General features: G+C 41.8%; 1 protein-coding gene across 4 annotated transcripts; it reads right to left on the bottom strand.

Moving 5' to 3' along the window:
* Positions 1-1163: 1163 nt before the first annotated feature.
* On the bottom strand, positions 1164-19803 carry LOC124123470 (galactose mutarotase-like). Of its 4 annotated transcripts, none has more exons than XM_048402966.1 (8): positions 19699-19803; positions 17623-17753; positions 16743-16894; positions 14339-14548; positions 13396-13477; positions 12986-13130; positions 2732-2903; positions 1164-1450 (listed from the first exon to the last, which is right to left on the bottom strand). In XM_048402966.1, exons 1-8 carry the CDS (start codon positions 19752-19754, stop codon positions 1370-1372), a joined length of 1029 nt encoding a protein of 342 aa, XP_048258923.1. In that variant the 5' UTR covers positions 19755-19803; the 3' UTR covers positions 1164-1369. The 4 variants fall into 4 exon arrangements, with proteins under 4 accessions (XP_048258923.1, XP_048258922.1, XP_048258921.1 ...); XM_048402965.1 differs by lacking the exon at positions 12986-13130 and adding an exon at positions 3470-3614; XM_048402964.1 differs by lacking the exons at positions 12986-13130; positions 13396-13477; positions 14339-14548; positions 16743-16894; positions 17623-17753 and adding exons at positions 3470-3614; positions 3736-3817; positions 4596-4805; positions 5401-5552; positions 5736-5866.
* Between the last annotated feature and the right edge of the window lie 1514 nt (positions 19804-21317).

The raw sequence follows: 21317 nt of genomic DNA, 5'->3' as shown, positions 1-21317 counted from the left end.
AAACAAACAAAACAAACAAACAAACAAACAAACAAACAGAACCTACTAAAGCAGTCAAACAAGATGATGGCGAATGTATCAGACCCATACTCTGCCGACTCAGTGACCCACTTTATCACCAGGTCCCACGGGTGAACGTTTTTGTGTCATCTGTACAAGATCATTCAATCTATAAACATCTTTCCGAGGCAAGGGCGTTAACTGATTATAAAAGTCCTGTTTCTACCCTCGAATTTGGCTGGAATTTGTGGACTCGATCGTAGCGACATCAGTGGCTAGTGTCCCTTCTTTGTCCCTCCTGTTGACCAATCAGATTCCATATCTCACTTGCATTTGCTTTAAACAAAATGGCGGCGCACAGTGAAGACGATCTGATCGTTAACCAAGATCTATATTGTAATAAAACTGGTCCTACCCCGCGAAGTGCATCAAATCACTTGAATACCTTCATTAAAAACATGAAAAGATTTGCAAAATCTGTCGACGCCCAGTTTGCGGAACACATGCTTTGCAAATCCTGCAGTCGACCGCAATCTGCATGTCTAGTTCGTTACGCGATATTGATTGGACTATGCACAGACTCGTTTGTCCAGCCAAAATGTAGCTCCGGAATTCCAGCCTAGTTCGGCAAGGGTGGAAACTGGACTTTTATAGTCAGTCAACACCCTTGCCTCAGGAAGATGATCTATACATGACATGTCTGAACACGTTCAATGGTTAAACACCTAAGTGGGTGAACTCCCACTTCTCTCCTGTTTCAAAGATATATTTACATGTTCTTTTTGGCCGTCTGCAGTGTTTACATGGATTTCAGTTGTCAGTATGTAAGACTAATCCTCTGTACTCAGGGTATTGCCAGAACACATCTGACATCGGTACAGGCACTGAGAAGAAGGCAACGGGCACCAAGAAGTAAAGAGCGTTACGTACGAGCTCCATGTCGCAGGGAAGGTTAAAACCTTCACTTCGTTATAGCAGGTCGTTGTAAACAACTATGAAGGTTAAGTCAGGAAAAAGCACCGAGAAAGGCACTTTTCAGAAGATCACTTCCCGACAGCTAGGCTCTTTCCTGGCAACATACCGATAGGTAAAATAAGAATTGGGGCACACCTCTGGCCATAAACACATTCCAGCAACATGTAAAAAAACAAACCAAACACCAAGAAAATTCAAAGTGTAATTATAAGAAAAACGCTTCAGTTGGAACTACAAAGTGTTCTTAACATTTATATCAACAAGTTGAATTAAGGCCCAGAGGTCACAAAGACCAAAGCACACCGTATTATTCAATTATGCTACACTCAAGTATAAACTAGCGGTGTGGGAAGACTGAATGTGATACGGCTTGGAAGACTCTAGTTTCCTCTCCTCAGTTGCTGACACCAAACGTATACGATGTCGTCTGCCGGTATATCTCCCCGGGACGTAGGACGCTGTTGGGGAAGCTTGGCTAAAACAGTTGGACACGTGATGGTGTTAATGTGTGTTTTATATGTGCACATATATAACGAGTTTAAAAAATATCCACACGACACGAATTGTTCTATACTGAAGATAAAACTGGAACATGTGTTAGAACAGTTCGTGTGGTGTGATTGAATTTCTCCATATACATACATGTATATCCCCTGGTAGTCCTGGATACCCAGGGTCATATCTGACCCACTACATTAAATGTGCTTGAGACCCAAGAAACAATCTGGCCTACCCCTTGATAGTGCTGGAGATGCATATACTATCTCTCATGTCTGATTGATGCTGTCAGGGTAGTGCTGACCCACCTGATTGATGCTGTCGGGGTAGTGCTGACCCACCTGATTGACGATGTCAGGCTAGAGCTGACCCACCTGATTGACGATGTCAGGGTAGAGCTGACCCACCTGGTTAATGTTGACCCACCTGATTGATGCTGTCAGGGTAGCACTGACCCACCTGATTGACGATGTCAGAGTAGTGCTGACCCACCTGATTGATGCTGTCAGGGTAGCGCTGACCCACCTGATTGAAGCTGTCGGGGTAGTGCTGACCCATCTGATTGAAGCTGTCGGGGTAGTGCTGACCCACCTGATTGATGCTGTCAGGTGCTGACCCACCTGATTGATGCTGTCAAGTGCTGACCCACCAGACTGATGCTGTCAGGGTAGTGCTTACCCACCTGATTGATACTGTCAGGGTAGTGCTGATCCACCTGATTGATGCTGACAAGGTAGTGCTGACGCACCTGATTGATGCTGTCAGGGTAGAGCTGACCCACCTGGTTAACGCTGTCAGGGTAGAGCTGACCCACCTGGTTAATGTTGACCCACCTGATTGATGCTGTCAGGGTAGCACTGGCCCACCTGATTGACGATGTCAGAGTAGTGCTGACCCACCTGATTGATGCTGTCAGGGTAGAGCTGACCCACCTGGTTAACGCTGTCAGGGTAGTCCTGACCCACATGATTGATGCTGTCAGGGTAGTGCTGACCCACCTGATTGATGCTGTAAGGTGCTGACCCACCTGATTGATGGAGTCAAGGTAGTGCTGACCCACCTGATTGATGCTGTCAGGGTAGTGCTGACCCACCTGATTGAAGCTGTCAGGGTAGTGCTGACCCACCTGATTGATGTTGACAACGTAGTGCTGACCCACCTGATTGATGCTGTCAGGGTAGTGCTGACCCACCTGATTGAAGCTGTCAGGGTAGTGCTGACCCACCTGATTGATGCTGACAACGTAGTGCTGACCCACCTGATTGATGCTGTCAGGGTAGTGCTGAGCCTCCAGACAGAATCCTCCAAATTGGGAGTAGTTTGCCCCTTCTTTCCCTTTCAGATCTTTAATGAAGAAACCGGTGTAGAACTGCACTCCTGGCTCCGTGGTGTGGCACTCCATCCACCTCCCACTCGGCGGGTGCTCCACTCTGCAATCAGCCACCATCTTTGTATATCAAAATGCTAGTTTCCAAAAAAAGGAACAACAACAAACACTCGTTAACTCGAAGTCATGTGGACCATCTAATGTTTCGAATAATCCAATTAGTTCGATCCACAATGAGTGCCAATAGTACATAGTCTGATACATTGAGTTCACACTTTGTCACTGTATTACTTTGTTCAGTCAAACTGAAATCTCATAAAAACGATAAATGTATTTCAGAAATGTGTGTAACCTGTATTACTTAAACCTAGAGATACTAGACAACAGATCACTACTGGGTTCACTGGTTTCTCCGATTCTTTGAAGGGTGATTTGGAAATGGTTGCTTCTTTGCCCTGCAGCTACGGACGGGCGAATGGTAAAACACAATTATGCCTGATTCCGAAAAAGGCGATACCAACAGTAGATTGAACAGGCCTAACAGGTATATATATCCACGCATTATCATTTCCTAATGGACGTTGCAAGGATCATACAACATGATGTGGAAATATCCTGTTAACGTATTTACCCATTGGAGCAGAAATGGTAAGATTCAAAAGTCCCCACCTTGCTGCAAGACGCCTTTCTCCAGACACGGACAGGTTGAAGTTGTGGTCGAAACCCTTTCCACCGGGCACCCCTCCAAGCCGGTCCCCAAGACGTACAGGGGACCTCAGGTCCCATTCTGTTCCCTCCACTCTCCGGATCTCACCTGGAAAAGTCCAGAGACTACAGTAAGACATGGTTATAAGTGGTAGAAGATCGTCAGTATATCGTCTCTACCTATGTCAAACATTATATAACCACACCGTGACCAATAGTTACAAATTTACCTGTTGGAATCGCGTTGTCATCCACAGGTAAGAAAGACTCTGCATTGAGTTGTACAACATGATCGTCAACCTTCCCTGAGCCCTGACAAATGAAAACATACAACATGACTGACACGTGTCCTCGGGAATTTCACGAACGTAAAGAACGTGAGAGTGAGCTTGATTTTACGCCGCTTTTAGCAATATTCCAGCAATGTCGTGGCGGGGGACATCAGAAATGGGCTTAACACATTGTACCCATGTCGGGAATCGAACCCGGGTCTTCGGCGTGACGAGCGAACGCTTTAACCACTAGGCTACCCGACCGCCCTAAGAACGTAAGAACACTCAGTGTAGCAAACATAAATACTTCAAATCTTCAACTGTTGATGTCTCCTAAAGCCTTATCCGTCAACTTGCTTTTGTCACGAAGAGCCATGAATAAGCAAAGTACCGTTGGAGGAACGACTTGCAGGTCCACATCTGTGTGACATACCATCTCCAAACTCATTAGCAATACGACAACGTTGACGTAAAAGGCACAACAGTGGAGAATAATATACGCAGGGATCAGCCAGGTGTTAGCGAATTAAGCCACACAATATAACTATAAGACCACAGTAACCCTAGGAATAATGTCATGCGTCACTGAGGACACGTCACAATGTGGTGGCACTGTTCGGTGCTCCAAGGACAAGGTTCACATTCGTGGTTACTCTTCGAATCCAGAAGCTACGAGACCCCCATAATCCCATCGGTGTCTGAAGTTTTTTCTTAGTACTTCGATATCAATATTCCAATCAACATATATGTACCGACATATTATTATTACAATGCTAACTGACATGTCCTGAATAGTTGAAACAACCATAGCAACTCACATGTCCTCCCAGATTGAAGTAAGCGTGGTTGGTGAAGTTGACAGGTGTTGCGTTGGTCGATGTTGCCGTGTAGTCGATGATCAGCTTATTCTCATCTGTCAGTTCGTATGTGACTGTCAGAGTTACCTCCCCTGGGTAGGTCTCCTCACCGTCAGGGCTGACATATTTAAGGCTCAGTCTGTTGCCATCAACCTTAGCCTCCCAGAATCTCTAGAAGTTTTGCAACATGATGAATTAAACATATTGGCAGAACATATGACTCTGCAAGTAACTACATTCTTCACATTGGGTTACTCAGACTATGATAATGAGGAAAATTTATAGTGACACATGTTACATTCGTTTACAACCTGACATATTCTGCTATCTGTATTTAGGACACACGACTAGTGTTTCCTGTCAGCAAAGAGACATCTTCCCGAGGCAAGAGAGTTAACTGACTTTTAAAGTCCAGTTTCCACCCTTGCCGAACTAGGCTCGAATTCCTGGGCTCGATCGTAGCACCACCAGTGGTCCTATGGACCAATCCGATTCCATCACTTGCATTTGTTTCAAACAAAATGGCAACGCCCGGTCAAGACGATCTAATCGATGATCAAGGTCTATATTGTGATAAAACGGGTCTTACATCGCGAAGTGCATCAAATCAAGCGAGGAAAGATGACCTCGGGAAGATGGCCAAGAGACAAACAGTAGATTGAGACGTATTTCTTTCACCACATTTCCAATTGAGAGATCGCTTAGCGAGGGAATGCTGTTCAGTACATCGTTGTGTAGCCTACACAGTCGTAGGCCTACAACTGACCTTGTCAAATCCTCTCTTTCCCCCATGTAGACTGTTGGGTCCGTTGTTGACAGCCAGAGAATAGGAGGTGCCTTCGAGACTGAACTGTCCACCTGCGATCCTGTTAGCGACTCGCCCAATCAGAGCACCCATATATCTGCCCCCAGCATAACCTTGTGTCATGTAAGAAATGAGGAACATGAGATGATCTAAGAATATGATGGGGATCTATTAATGTGAAAGTTTTTTTAATTATCGATATACTTATATTGTAAAAGAGAATATATACATACAATGTAATTGTTATGTATGTAGTCATCGACAATCAAGTAAAATATCCCCTACCCTCTGCCTACCTTCCATATCATCAAAGCCGAGGTTGACGTCCTCCATCTTGCCCTTTCTGTCCGGGACGATGATGTCAGTGATGATGCCGCCATAATCTAGGACTCTCACGATGACGTTGTTCTTGTTCTGGAACGTGTATCTAAAAAGACGTTTTTCTTTGCTAGTTACAGACGCCCATGAACGTTGAATACTGACATGTTCCTGTATGTCTGATACACTTCACCAGTACATCCAAGACAGGCCGGACAGTTAGGTGGCACCGGGGGAAGTGCCACTGGGCGCCATGCAGACCTAGTAGGTTTCGGATTGTTATACTCTGTGATCAAGGCAACAATTAAATAACCAAACCTAGGCGAGACACACCAGTGGTTGATAGCATGAGGTGAGGTGAGGTGAAATTGTGTTTAACGTCGCGTCCAAGATTATTGCACTTATATAGCGACGTGCATGCACGTGTATGTGTGTGTGTGCCTGCTTGTACTAGTCCGGACTGATGCCGATTTATAGTGCAAGCTCACTGAGATACCATGCCGCAGTTTAACATGAATACCCCACTCAGACACAGTATACTGACTCCGAGCCGACCAGTCCTTGTTTTAGCCCCTTAATGTCGAGCGCCAGACAGGGTAACAACGAGTACCATCTTTTAACGTCTTTTGGTATGACGCGGCCGGGGATCGAACCCCGGACCTTCCGCTCTCCCACTAGACCACGGAGGCGGTATATTACTAAAGAGTCATATACAATGTACCCATATAATCATTTTTTTCAAATAATGTTTTGTAAAATAAAGGGTGATCGGAGTTTGGACCATACACTGTGGTGAGCTTAAACTTTATACCGTCAACCGTAATGTAAAAAATATTGTAATTAGCATTATCGTCAATACAAGTCTTGTGTATCTTATATTCAAGATTGCTACACGTCGGGCATTTGACTTGTACGGTGCAATGACACTATCAAGACCCCATTCATTTTTCATAAGAATTTCATTATCTTTGGAAATATGAACATCTTGCAAACAAATGATAGAGAATTTCTTTTTTCTATATACATTCATGACTTCTTTTCGTTTGGTCTTTGCGGCTAGGCCTTTACAATTAGCGGAAACTATATGTATTTCATCATTTACTCCCATGTATTATCAATCCATCTTTCTCTTGAAATAAAGTTATGTACCAACTGGAATGATTTTTTTGTTTTGCATAACGATAGAAGAGGATGAAAAGAATAAAAACAAAGAAATATCTCTTGTTGCCATGAACTGTGGGTTTTGAGATGGAGAAGGCAACTACCTTCCCATGGATAGGCAGGATAGTCACAATAAATTACAGCCACATGAGTAATTTTATGTTCTGTACTCTCAGAGAATAAGCTCAGATGTTTGCAGTGTGGGGATGACCACTGTCATGCTGTAAAACGACGCCTGGAGCTTGCACAGCCGGGACAAAATGAGGCCGTAAAATCTCATAACGATGACGCACACTTGTTGCGTTGCCCTGAATTTTTAAACAATATCTGCTCTTCGCCCAAAAGAGTGAGTGCTGACAAAGTTAGAAACATGATCAGGGTGAACCGGGATTCGAACCCACAATCATAGATTTCTGACGTGCCCAAAGGACGCAACACTGCACAGCGAATCGCGGCGCCTTAGACGACTGGGCCACCCGTGCCCCCCTCGCCCAAAAGAGATGTCTTTCCACACCATGACACTTCCTCCGCCGAATCTGTCGACTTCTTGTACGCAACATCCGGTATAACGCTCATTCCCTCGCCCATACCCACGGATCTGCCCATGTCTCCTTTGAAGCAGAAAAACGGATTCGTCACTAAACCAAACGCTAGACCGACGTTGGGTAAGTTGAAGTTGATCACGTTGACGTGAAAGAGCACAAACGTCGGAGAGCACAAACGTCGGACCGTCTTTCTCGGATTCCGGCAGCTTGTAATCATTTACGGACTGTCTGTGCAATTACGGGTCGTTTAAGCGAGTGTACTGTGTCGAAGATGTAGGACCCGGAAGTCCCGACCCTGGGCTGCTGGGTTGATGCAGGGTCTTCCTCATCTTATGCGACTTATGTCACCGATATCGTACGCAAAGGCGGGAAATTGGGCAACGTTGAAATGCCTTACTAAATTCTCGTAATATTATTATTATCAGTATTATTAGTGCCATTTGTAGAACTGAGGCATTGTCTCCGTGCAATTAGTGCCATGTGTGGAACTGAGACGTTGTCTCTGCGTAATTAGTGCCATTTGTAGAACTAAGGCATTGTCTCCGTGTATTTAGTGCCATTTGTAGAACCGAGGCATTGTCTCCGTGTAATAAGTGCCATTTGTCGAATCGAGGCATTGTCTCTGTGTAATTAGCGCCATTTGTGGAACTGATGCATTGTCTCTGTGTAATTAGTGCCATTTGTAGAAGTAAGGCATTGTTTCCGTGTATTTAGTGCCATTTGTAGAACCGAGGCATTGTCTCTGTGTAATTAGCGCCATTTGTGGAACTGATGCATTGTCTCTGCGTAATTAGTGCCATTTGTAGAACTAAGGCATTGTCTCCGTGAATTTAGTGCCATTTGTAGAACCGAGGCATTGTCTCTGTGTAATTCGTGCCATTTGTAGAACCGAGGCATTGTCTCCGTGTAAATCGTGCCATTTGTAGAACCGGGGCATTGTCTCCGTGTAATAAGTGCCATTTGTTGAATCGAGGCATTGTCTCTGTGTAATTAGCGCAATTTGTGGAACTGATGCATTGTCTCTGTGTAATTAGTGCCATTTGTAGAAGTAAGGCATTGTTTCCGTGTAATTAGTGCCATTTGAAAAACTGAGGCATTATCTGTATGTAGCTAGTGCCATTTGTAGAACTGAAGCACTGTCTCCGTGTAATTAGTGCCATGTGTGGACCTGAGGCATTATCTCTGTGTAATTAGTCCGATTTTAAGAACCGAGGCATTGTCTCTGTGTAATTAGGAGGATCATACCTGTAGATTGACACACATAATGACATACAAGTTGACAAGAAGTGTTTGAATGACTTATACTTTCTTGAACTTCTCTTGGGTTCATACAGATTCTGTCATTAAAATGACACGAAGACTGACATTCAAGCAGCTGTGCTGTGACAAAAGCAGAGGCAACATGTTCTTTCCTTCCTACAGTTTAATACATTGGTACTGTGAACACTAAACTGCTGTCACATGTCTTGGATCTTTACACATTAGTGCCATCCTAGATAATCTCTCAATAAAACTTAGATTTCTCTTGCAAAATATAACAATTGCACTTGGTGCCAAGAATACTTCAGAAACTTAACAATGAGTGGTATATACCTGTGAATATCTATTTACAGTCATGGAACGCCTCATCTCATAAAACCGATCATCAACGCCAGACAGGGTTACAACTTCCCTGAAGCCTCCTAGCCCGGGTCTAGGACAAATTCCAAAATTTCTCCATTATTATAACATTACATCTTTTTATCTTTACCCAGGCTAGTAAAGACTTTCAGTTCAGTCCTAAACCTGACAAGAACAAGGTAGTCGACACATTCAGCTCAGTGTATTTCAGTTTTTTTCATTACCATTCACGCTGATTAACTTGTATTGATTTATTAATTCATTATGAAGAGGGTAATTGTGCCTGTCAGACTGGGGTTGTAAGCTATGCTGTATAGAGTTGCCTCCCTTAGCTGGTCCTTAGCATGCTTTTCTGGTCATGGGCGAATGACCTGAGCGACTTGCTATCTGTAGAGCCCCCCCACAAGTTACAATATAAGACTGAGTGCGACATTCAGCAACGTGACAGCCATATCACTCACAAAATTACTGAATATGGACCTGTCAAGCAAGTAGCTGGAAACATGAGCAATAATCTTTACAATCAGGAATACAATAAGTCAACACCCAGTGATCGAGTCAAACCACCCAATATGAGAGACATACTGTTCAAAGTGTTGTCAAAATCAATTCTCAATGATGCCATTCAATCAAACTCAGAATATACCAAAATAACCTCAGACATACAAAGACTGTGGAGCAAGATATTGGCTTTAACAAAATGTAATCCTTCAACTGTGCTAAATGCAAGCTTGTTCTAAGTGTTCCTATATAACCATAAAATATTTGACAGCACCTTGGAACAGGAATTGTAGCATCTTCTCAAGGCAAGGGAGTTAACTGACTGTAAAAGTGGAAACGGGACATTTCTAGTCCGTTAACTCCCTTGCCTCAGGAAGATGGACTTGCAGCCACAGCACAGTACAGGAATCCAGGTCATGGCCAAGCTCGGGTTGCAAGGAAGATAGAATTGGTTGGGTGAATAGTATACATAAATAGTTAATGTGAGTTCTATAACAATACATCTCTTGAGGCTAAAAGAAATTATAGTCTTGGTTCTCAGGCACCGCCCGCATCATCATAAAGTCTGCAGCACGTTTAACTTTTATTTCTATATATATATAAAAAAGAAATCCTAATACTTAATAACAATGTGATCCAATACAACATAGTTACTTCCCGTTACATGCGTACTGCTTTACTGCACATCTCATGTTTATGTTGTCATGGCGGCAATAGGAGTTTGTGTGCTTGTTTATGTAGGGAGGCCCTTTCCCAGGTTGATGGTACACATACTGTTTATTTGGTTACATACTAGATTGAAAAAGCAAAAAAACAAAAAAAACACCGCCAGCACTATATTTTCAAAAGTCATCTCCTGAGAACCAACTCTGTTATTTTTTAAGCCTTACTCTTTTTTTATCACTTTTTTGGTGATGGATTCTTGAACTGATGCTTAAAAACAATCTTTTGATAAATTGCATTTGTATGTACCGGTATTTGCTCAGAATACCAAATGATGTCCCCCTTTCACTTGAGGGAAAGCATTGATCACTGTGGTTCATTGTAAACCTTCCCAACATCAATTTTGGACCATCAACCAAAGTCAGATTTGACAATGAGACTGTGATGACTGTGTTGGCCTGATGATCTCTTGAAGAGGCTGTGTACATTATAGTGTCTCTCAAATCATCAACATTCTTCAACTACATGCAAATCAACTCACAACAACCTTCTCAAAATATGGAATCTCATACATGATTAAACTATGTATAACAAATAACCATAGTAACATATAAAAACCTCCCAGGTAGAAGTAGCTGCCAAGAACATTGGGACAATAAATATCTACTGTCTAAACAGTCTTACATCATCCAACCTCATTAAATTCAGATCTTAGTTTCTCGGTACCACTAAACACAGATTTCAGAACATCCCATAATGGGTCATGTCAGAACATCCTTTAGCGAACTTTGACCGACCAATGAAATGACTAACATGACGTCGGCATTAGCCAATCAGAAAGCAGCATTCTCCAGATATACGACACAAGTTTCAAACTGGCGACTTGGCTTTGACAAATATCTTGACAAGTCTTGATTCAAAATTTGAAAACAGAACAAAATAGATGGCGTAGATTGTATGAGAGCACTTTGCACGGGGAATGCTTATCTCATTGAAGCGAGAGATAGAGGATGATTTTGACAGAATCAGTCACAAAGTCCATAACTGGCATTCAGAATACCCTGTGTTAAATTTTTTCGAGATTGTTTGATTAGAAAACACATTCCAACTTTCACTTTCCTGATCTAGTAAGCGATTCTCTGATTGGTCGGATGAAAGGTTGTTCTGACCTGACCCGTAATGGGATGTCCTCTGATCACTGTTAAGTGGCAGCGGGAACTGAGATCTGATTTGAATGAGATTGTACATCATAAAGTCACTACTTCTTCATATGAAATCCCGAGACCTGCTCCTACACTAAGATACTGTCCAGGCTGGAGGAACTCAGTAGCCCTTGAAAGTTCCCAGTGTTGTCAGTGTGCATTTTGAAAAAGATCGAATTCATTGACTGTTCCAGCTGTAAAGCAATTAGCTGCTGATGCCGAACTTGTAAGATGTCGTCTGTCTGTATGTTTCCCCTTGACGTAGAATACAGTTTGGGAAACTTGGCTGAAACAGAAACCTTATGCCTGCAGAAGGTGATGCATTGCCAGCACTGGTCATGTGTATTGCAACATTGATATCACTAGTTGGTTAACCTTATTCAGAACGGTCATCCCACAGAAAGACATCTTCATAACATTGGTTTCATCCGATGAATCTAAGGCCATACATGTATTATTTATCATTTCACGGGCCCGCCACCTCTACTAAAAAGCTTCCGGTCTAAGAAATAAATTAAACAAAACAATATTTAGTTTTATTATGTCTCCAGCTAGTAAAATGGGCCCTCTTATACAATACAAAAAAATTATATAAATTCCATGTCTACATCATTATCAGAAATTCAACAGGCCACTTGAAGTTTTAACTCCAAAGCAGAATGACTTTCATACAGACGCTGATGCTGGGATGCTGTCAGGATAGTGCTGACCCACCTGATTGATGCTGTAAGGGTAGTGCTGACCTACCTGGTTGATGCTGTCAGGGTAGTGCTGACCCACCTGATTGATGCTGTCAGGGTAGTGCTGACCCACATGATTGATGCTGTAAGGGTAGTGCTGACCTACCTGGTTGATGCTGTCAGGGTAGTGCTGACCCACCTGATTGATGCTGTCAGGGTAGTGCTGACCCACATGATTGATGCTGTAAGGGTAGTGCTGACCTACCTGGTTGATGCTGTCAGGGTAGTGCTGACCCACATGATTGATGCTGTCAGGGTAGTGCTGACCCACATGATTGATGCTGTAAGGGTAGTGCTGACCTACCTGGTTGATGCTGTCAGGGTAGTGCTGACCCACCTGATTGATGCTGTCAGGGTAGTGCTGACCCACCTGATTGATGCTGTCAGGTGCTGACCCACCTGATTGATGCTGTCAGGGTTGTGCTGACCCACCTGATTGATGCTGTCAGGGTAGTGCTGACCCACCTGATTGATGCTGTCAGGGTAGTGCTGAGCCTCCAGACAGAATCCTCCGTACTGGGAGTAGTTGGCCCCTCCCTTCCCCGCGAGGTCCTGCAGATAGAAGCTGGTGTAGAACTGCACCCCTGGCTCTGTGGTGTAGCACTCCATCCACCGTCCACTCGGGGGGTGCTCCACTCTGTTGGCACAAAACACTTTATCACACTTCACCTTCATCACATGCAGTTCAGACATCCAAAATGTATGCTTGTGTTGAACTTATCTTGAAATGTGCCATCATGCTTATCATGTTTTTGATTTGAAAATATTCATTACTCCTAATAATTTGCCTTCTCACCTTGCTGCAAGACGCCTTTCTCCAGACAGGGACAGGTTGAAGTTGTGGTCGAATCCTTTTCCACCGGGCACCTGTCCAAGTCGGTCCCCAAGTCGTACAGGGGTCCTCAGGTCCCATTCTGTTCCCTCCACGCCCCGGATCTCACCTAGAATAGATAAATAATGTGTTCAGACAGTGAATTTGATTGTGTATAAGATAAGTTAGATCATGATACATGCACGTTGTAGAAGCATATAAGTTGTGGTGCTGATTTGGATCTGGAACCCTGGAAATCATCATAGAATAGCCCTAAGTTCTTTGTACCCAAAAGTCTATAAAAAATCATTTATAGGGAGCAGCAGCGTAGAGATGGGTTACAGCAGCTGACACAAGTGTAGTATTGAAATGCAGATCACATAAGGGTTTTGTACCTGTAGGAATAGAGTTTTCATCCAGGGGCAGAAAATGTTCCGCATTGATCTGTACAAGATGATCGTCAACCTTCCCTGATGCCTGCCAAGAGATTTTGTAATTTCATTTATAAAACATCATTATATCAAACTATCAGCCATAGGGAGCTGAATGATGTTTTCTATATGTGCAGTCTTCAGTAGAAGCACAACAATGCACCATCATATTCACAATTGTTTGTTTGCTTGTTGTCTATTGCTGCACTCAGCAATATTTCAGCTATATGACAGTGATCTATTATTTTCATGTACTGCAATGCAGTACAACATATATATATGGCAATAAATTTGACACACATGAATTGATATAAAAGATGACACATTGCTGTAATGTTACTGAAGTTAATATTAAGCTCAATATATAAATTGCAATTCCATGGCATTTTATTGGCTAGCCAAGCGATTCTTTTTTTGAATTTTTTAGGCCAAGCCCAAAAGCAGACTACTGTTCGCTGACTGGCTGAGAATAAAATGGGCGGTGCTTATGTTGCGTTAAATATTACTCTGAATGATGTCACTGATTTCATACAGTTGTCTACATTTTTTGTGTGTTATTGATTAAATATATTAAAGTCTTATTCTATTGACATATATATTTATAAGAATATACTTCAACATGTCAGTATATGTAACTCCATAAAGGCAAAAACATATTGAAGTCAATCCTTAATAACACTTTGCAATAACTCTTCCTGGAATACCAAGAATAGTAAGTACAAAGCTTATTTCATTCTATTTTACATGATGGTCTATTGAACCCAGCACAGTATGATTTCAAAACTTGACTTCCTAACTGACCAGTGACACTTGACCCTTTTGACATCTACAACGTTGAGTTTAAATGTTATATTTAAACACATAAATACCAGACCATGCATGATTAATTGTTCCCAAAGCAACTCACATGTCCTCCCAGATTGAAGTAGGCGTGGTTGGTGAAGTTGACAGGTGTTGCCTTGGTCGATGTTGCCGTGTAGTCGATGATCAGCTCATTCTCATCAGTCAGTTCGTATGTGACTGTCAGAGTTACCTCCCCTGGGTAGTTCTCCTCACCGTCAGGGCTGACATATTTGAGGCTCAGTCTGTTGCCATCAACCTTAGCCTCCCATAGTCGCTAGAGAGGTGAAACATAGTGCCCCTGTTAGTATAAACCTCAGTAGGTGTTGGGGATCCATATCAGTAGCGAGATTCTTTACAGGCATTTAGAAGTTGGCATATGACAAGGAAGATAATGGATCATGTGGATGACAACTTCTTCATTGTATATACAAATTACAATGAAGAAGTTGTGTTCCCTGTCAGGTGATATGATAATGACATGGAGTTTAAATATGATTATTGAACTTGTGTGTTATATGTGTGCTTGTACTAATCTGGGCTAATGTGTTTTATTGTGCTAACCCACTGAGATACCATGCCACAGTTTAACATGAATACCCTACTCAGACACAGTATACTGACTCCGAGCCACCCAGTCCTTGTTTTAGCCCCTTAATGTTAAGCTCCAGAATGTATGACACGGCCAGGGATCAAGCCACCGACCTTCCGCTCTCTGGGCAGAAGCTCTATTCACGGAAATTACCAGTCAAAGAACATAAATGTTTCAAAGCAGACTTTTTTTATGAAACTGACACAGATATGATCAATATTTCAACAAAATAGGCCCACCAAACTCAAAAATATGTATTCTGTTCAAGACCATGAAGGACCTGTATAGTTTGGAGACTCTTCCCTTATTCTCACTGGCCCTTCACACCATACGTAATAGGGCCCTAAGTCATACCAAGCAATCAACCTGTACGTCCAGTCTACCAGGGTGGGGCCATAACCAACACAATTCCAGACACTCCAACATCTGACTTACATGAAAAGTTAGTTTACAAATACAAACAATGGAGGGTTGCTAAAACACTTACAAACAATTTTTTAAAGACATATTTGTTTGGGTTCTACAGTGTTATTTCAGAGTTGAGAACCTGTTCTACTGAGGAACACCTGTAAGCTTCATATTATGACTGTTGAAAGTCTTGTTTAAGAGTTTTGACAGCCGTGGCACCAAACATGCAGAATGGGGCCTCATGTCTCAAAGCAACTTTGCACTTCAAATAATCTCTTGTGCCTCAAGTACGATCACAAGAGTTTGTTTGTTTGTTGTTTAACACCGTATTAAGCAATATTCCAGCTATATGACGGCGGACTGTAGATAATCGAATCTGGACCAGACAGTCCAGTGATTGATATCACAAACATCGATCTAGGCAACTGGGATCAGATGACATGCATCAACCACCCGATCGCAAGAGCTTTTTTTTTTTTTTTTTTTCTTTAATGCTGCACTCGGCAATATTCCACCTATATGACCACTTGGTCTGTAAATAATCGAGTCTAGACCAGACAATCCAGTGATTGACATCATAAGCATCAATTCACACCATTGGGATACAATAACATGCATCTACCAAGTCAGCGAGTCTGACCACCCGATTTCCTTACTTGCTTCTTTCAAGCATAGTCGCCTTTTACAGCAAGCCCGGGTTGCTGAAGACCTATACTATCCTGGATCTTCACAGATCCGACGCAAGAGTGTGTGAATATGGTTTAACACTGCCTTGCACAGTATTCCAGTGATATCTCAGTGTCAGCTTAATGTGGGAGGAAAGCCTGAAGTGCTGCAGGTCTCAGACGTTTACCTTTTTAATGGGACCCAAGGACACATGTATGGTGCTGACAAACCAAGAAATAATAATTATCGCAGGAACCAAACCTTCGCAGGAACCAAATCCAATCTATGGAAGGTCAAATAGACATGCGTAAAGAACACAACCACTCAGATCCTTGCATTCAGTTTAAGAAAATGGTAATTCTACTCATCAAAGGAGGACACATGCTTCAGTTATTCATACTGATATCATATTGAGATGTACATATGTTCACTGTCCAAAATAGCTGCCTTTTCTGTCAGGCTGCATCAAATTTTCCTCCACCTACCTGACTGTTGGGCAGATAATTCTCAGACTACTTATTCAGTTTTCTTATTACTCCTGGTAGATTCTCAAGTAATTGTTTGCATGATTTCAACTGAATCAAGACTTGATTTGTCTCTTAGTTTTTGCAATTTTGTAATATTTATAATGTCTGAGTGCGGGCAGGTCATTTTGAAGATGGGCAGGCAACACTTTGGGGCACCTACCCTACTGTCTTGTTGGGTTTAAAAAGTATTTCAACACTGCGTAAGTTCCAGTGGAAAATGCAGATTTAGCTAAAGTTTTGCCCAACAGTGTACTTGCTTATTCTCAGTGTACTCTCACCTTGTCAAATCCTCTCTTTCCTCCATGCAGACTGTTAGGTCCGTTGTTGACAAACAGAGAGTAGGAGGCGCCATCTAGAGTGAACTGTCCACCGGCGATCCTGTTGGCGTATCGACCAATCAGAGCACCCATGTATGGACCCCCAGCATAGCCTAACCGGAAATATGTAGGTCAATATTAGCTTAATCAGTTCTTTCTTCCAAACACACCTGAATTTAAGTCCAAACAACAAAATGTAGAAAATATTTTAGCTTGATTTTTTTAGACAAAATATGTCAGTAGTTTTTAATTGATTCAGTTTATATTTCTGCCATTGATTTATAATGATCATATGTTGGAAGTATACATCAATTAATTCTAAAACATAACACATACTTTGAGTGTCATGATGGAAGTATGCTAAACAGTTTTCAATGAAGTAAAATACTTTACAATTGTGACCCACCAGGACAAAAGGGACCTTATTGATGCTAGGATACAATTGTGCTGTGACGTCATAAAGACGTCTGATGTCAACTTACTTCAGTAAAAATTGCAATGTGTGCAAACTGTACAAACACATCTTTTTTCTCTCATTAGTTCATAATGTAATAGAAAAATCATTTAAAAAAACTTTCGGCATACATGTCTATTTTCCATTGAACAGACATTATATCTAAAAACTGCAATTATTTGTGCACTAACAGTTCTAAGTCAGTAAATGAGTCCAAATGTTTGATGCCATGCATCTCTGTAATAAATATAAATTGAAGCTTGTGAATTCTATTTTTGTGTTCCGAAGATGCTGTAGTTTTGAAATATAATGAGAAGTCAAAATCTGATTTGTCACCCAAAGGTCCCTTATCTCATAGTTGGTCACATTTATTGTTGCAGGCCCTACCTTCCATGTTATCAAAGCCGAGACTGACATCCTCCATCTTGCCCTTCCTGTCCGGGACGATGATGTCAGTGATGATGCCGCCATAATCTAGGACTCTCACGAGGACGTTGTTCTTGTTCTGGAACGTGTATCTGAAATTAGGAAACAGATCACTTTGTGGATTGATGTTTACATTGATATATTATTTTAAACTGTCTAGATAAACAGAAATATAATCTGAGTGTCTTTTGATATTACTTATCAACACAAGTATTTAGAGGCTTGCTGAAGAGGACATTTTCTACTTTTCTCGACCAGTGTTAATATATATGATATCAAACCATAGGAGGGTGAAGTTATTTTTTATCCAATATCATGCTCAGTTATTTCCTACAAACACAATGTATCAATTTGATCACCACAATGAAATCTGAGACCATTTTGAAATTATGAAGGTGCAAAAAACATAAAATTTTATATGAATATACCATCTTCGATATAATAAGAAATAATTAGAAATAGGGGGCTCTTATTAGAATGTTATTTTGGTGAAAAAAACAGAGTTGAAAGATAAATTTCGTGGTTTATGCTGACAGCCTGAAATGTTTATGTACGACAGATATATTTTTCCAGAATTAAATGCCCATAATTAAGGGTGCATATAACACATGAGTGCGTATTATACGCGAATAAATAAGTCTTGTGTACATTGATCAATCGGAAGGGGTGCTAATTGGGATTGTTCACTAGCCAATATCTTAGCAAATGTCGCCGTTGGGGCTTATTAGAGTGGGGCACTTATTACGTCTAATACGGTAATCAGCTGCTTAAAAATGAATCATGTGCAGATCTGCTCCAAATGTAGACCATTATAATTTTTAACTTTTCACTGACTGATATTTAAAAGAAAAGAAAGTATTTCACGAACAGGCTAAGAAAAACCTGTCATATTACCAACGAAGGGCAAAGTTGCGTATTTAATATACACACTGCCATCAATGTTGGTATTTAGGCCTACAGGTAGTATATCTTTGCAAGGCACACTGTAAAATGATGATAACTATACTGGCCTATGTCTTGTATCTATTGTAGCAACTGATAGACTTCAAACGGTTTTGCTTTATGTTTCTCACAGCTAAAAAGTTTTTGTGGAAAAAGAGTCACAAGACTACAGTAAGATTAAATAAACTATAACCTTGAAGCCAAACAATATTTATAAAACATGTAAGTAGTTTTAGGAAATTGAGATAACTTTACAGCTTTGGGGGTTGAACAAGCTGCAAATTGGTTTTATGGTAATATTAACCTGTTTCCTCACACAACCCAAACACAATCTGATTCCGGAATAATCGTATCAGTTGTTGATAGACAAACAAATGAGAAAACAGACAGATATATGATAAAGCTATATTATTGGGGGATCCAATGAAAATCTAGATCTAGTCTTCCTATCGCCGTCTGACAGTGAGTATGTATACCCTCTTATAGACCCCAGTTCTAAGCCACAGGCCACAGCGATAATTCTAGGGTGGGACATTGTGCTTTTAGCCCCTAAATATGAAAAAACGGCCCACATTTTCAAATACAAGGGGGTATTTTAACATTGTGCTGTATGGGCGTACCTCTGGAATATTTGAAATTTTCACATAAATGGCCCATGTCAGAACCTTCCTAGAGTGAACCCTGGGCCACTGAAGCAGGTTCAGTGATATTACTGAAACACTGGACCCATATGAATAAATTGTCAGTCCAGAATTTTCTACACTACACTAGGTAGGCCTACTAGATTCTATTTACCGCTATTTACCCCCATCCCCTTCTCAAATGTTTCAGCCCATGCTCCTGAAATTAAGAGAGGTACACTGTGGGTCCCCACATAGGACATATTTCTTTGAACTGTATAGATAACCATATTTCAGGGACTATGTGTCTCGCTCGTCCAGACAGTGAAATGACACGTCTGGTTCGTGCTGTGGTTCAACTGGTTGTTTCAAATAGATCTAGGTCTGTTTGGTTCCAAACTGTAGATTTACGTATGGATGTCAGATGTCATTAACGACACGTGAAATCAAAGTATGCGTGCAATACTACTGTCACCTTGTAACGGCTTCTCCTACCGCGGATTTACCAAACGAATCTTGACTGATCGACATCGTTGACTTTCACGGACACTGCAAAACACAAAAGCCTTGCGTCGGTCGCGACACGTCAAATTAGAGTTATCTCCCTTGAATCTTACGCCCCGCCCCTCTGCCTACGCTCGGTGAGCCACGCGACACAGCACCCAAATTCCATCCATATTTATTATGCTTCACGTCATAGGGAATGGCCTGTCGGAAGAAAATAAAGCCTAAAAAATGATAAAGATGACTTTGGCTGTGGATACAAATTATTGATAATTGACTTGATTCAAATAAAACTGTTTTCTATAAAAAATCTAGGGGGGCAACTTTATATGTAAAAACATACCAGATATGCTGGAATTGAGATTATGTAATTTCTGCTGTTTCTATTGCAGTACATTTTCATTATCACCCACGGATTGCGTTGGTCCGTAAGGGATCTACTTTCCTTGACTCATTATTATGTTATTAGTATCTAAGGTCATACTATGAATTGTAGCAGTGTCACTCGGGTGACACGGCCATTACGAATTATCTTACCGACATGTTTAAATATGACATTGTAAAAGATTTGTAAAAGAATTAGCGACTTAACACAAATTCAAAACAGCTGTTCAACTGAGCTGTGGTTAACTATGTAAGGGGACTATCATTGACTCGGAAGAAACGTGCGGCTTTTTGCTTCGAAGCCGTGATTTATTCTCCCGCTGTGCAGAGTTGCGTCCCTTGAGCACGCCAGAAACCTATGATTGTGGGTTCGAATCCCGGTTTGCCCCGATTATGTTTCTAGGTTCGTCAGCACCATATCCGTGCTCGTGGGTAAACGTCTGAGACCTGCATCACTTCGGGCTTTCCTCCCACATTAAGCTGACACGCCGTGATATAACTGTAATACTGTTAAAAGCGGCTTTAAAAACTACTCACTCACTATTCTCCCGCTGAGAAATGTGTTTCCCTCCAAGGCGGGATACATAGTATTTTATCAAGATCACCTGTGAAAACCGATGACACAAGGTGTAGACTTGTGTTTATACCAATGTCACAGGGACCTTCGCAGAGATACAACGTATAGGCCCATGTGAGTATGGTTTAACGCCACGTTTAGCAGTATTCCAGCAATATCTACGCGCGGGACACCAAAAATGAGCTTCACATATTGTAACCATGTGGGGAATTGAACCCAGAACTTCGGCGCAGATATACATGTAGACCTTTATACCAACGTGACAGGGTGCCCCGCAATCATACATGTAGGCCTTTATACAACCGTAACAGGGTGCCTCGCAGATATACATGTAGGCCTTTATACAACCGTAACAGGGTGCCCCGCAGATATACATGTAGGCCTTTATAGCAACGTGACAGGGCGCCCGCAGACATACATGGAGGCCTTTATACAACCGTAACAGGGTGCCCCGCAGACATACATGTAGGCCTTTATACAACCGTATCAGGGTGCCTCGCAGACATACATGTAGGCCTTTAAACAACCGTAACAGGGTGCCTCGCAGATATACATGTAGGCCTTTATACAACCGTAACAGGGTGCCCCGCAGATAAACATGTAGGTCTTTATAGCAACGCGACAGGGTG

This window comes from Haliotis rufescens, unplaced genomic scaffold (genome assembly GCF_023055435.1).
Source record: "Haliotis rufescens isolate VD_foot unplaced genomic scaffold, xgHalRufe1.0.p SCAF_3, whole genome shotgun sequence".
NCBI classification, from domain to species: domain Eukaryota; kingdom Metazoa; phylum Mollusca; class Gastropoda; order Lepetellida; family Haliotidae; genus Haliotis; species Haliotis rufescens.
Note: the sequence above shows the minus strand (reverse complement) of the source record. Positions and strands in the feature narration are given on the sequence as shown.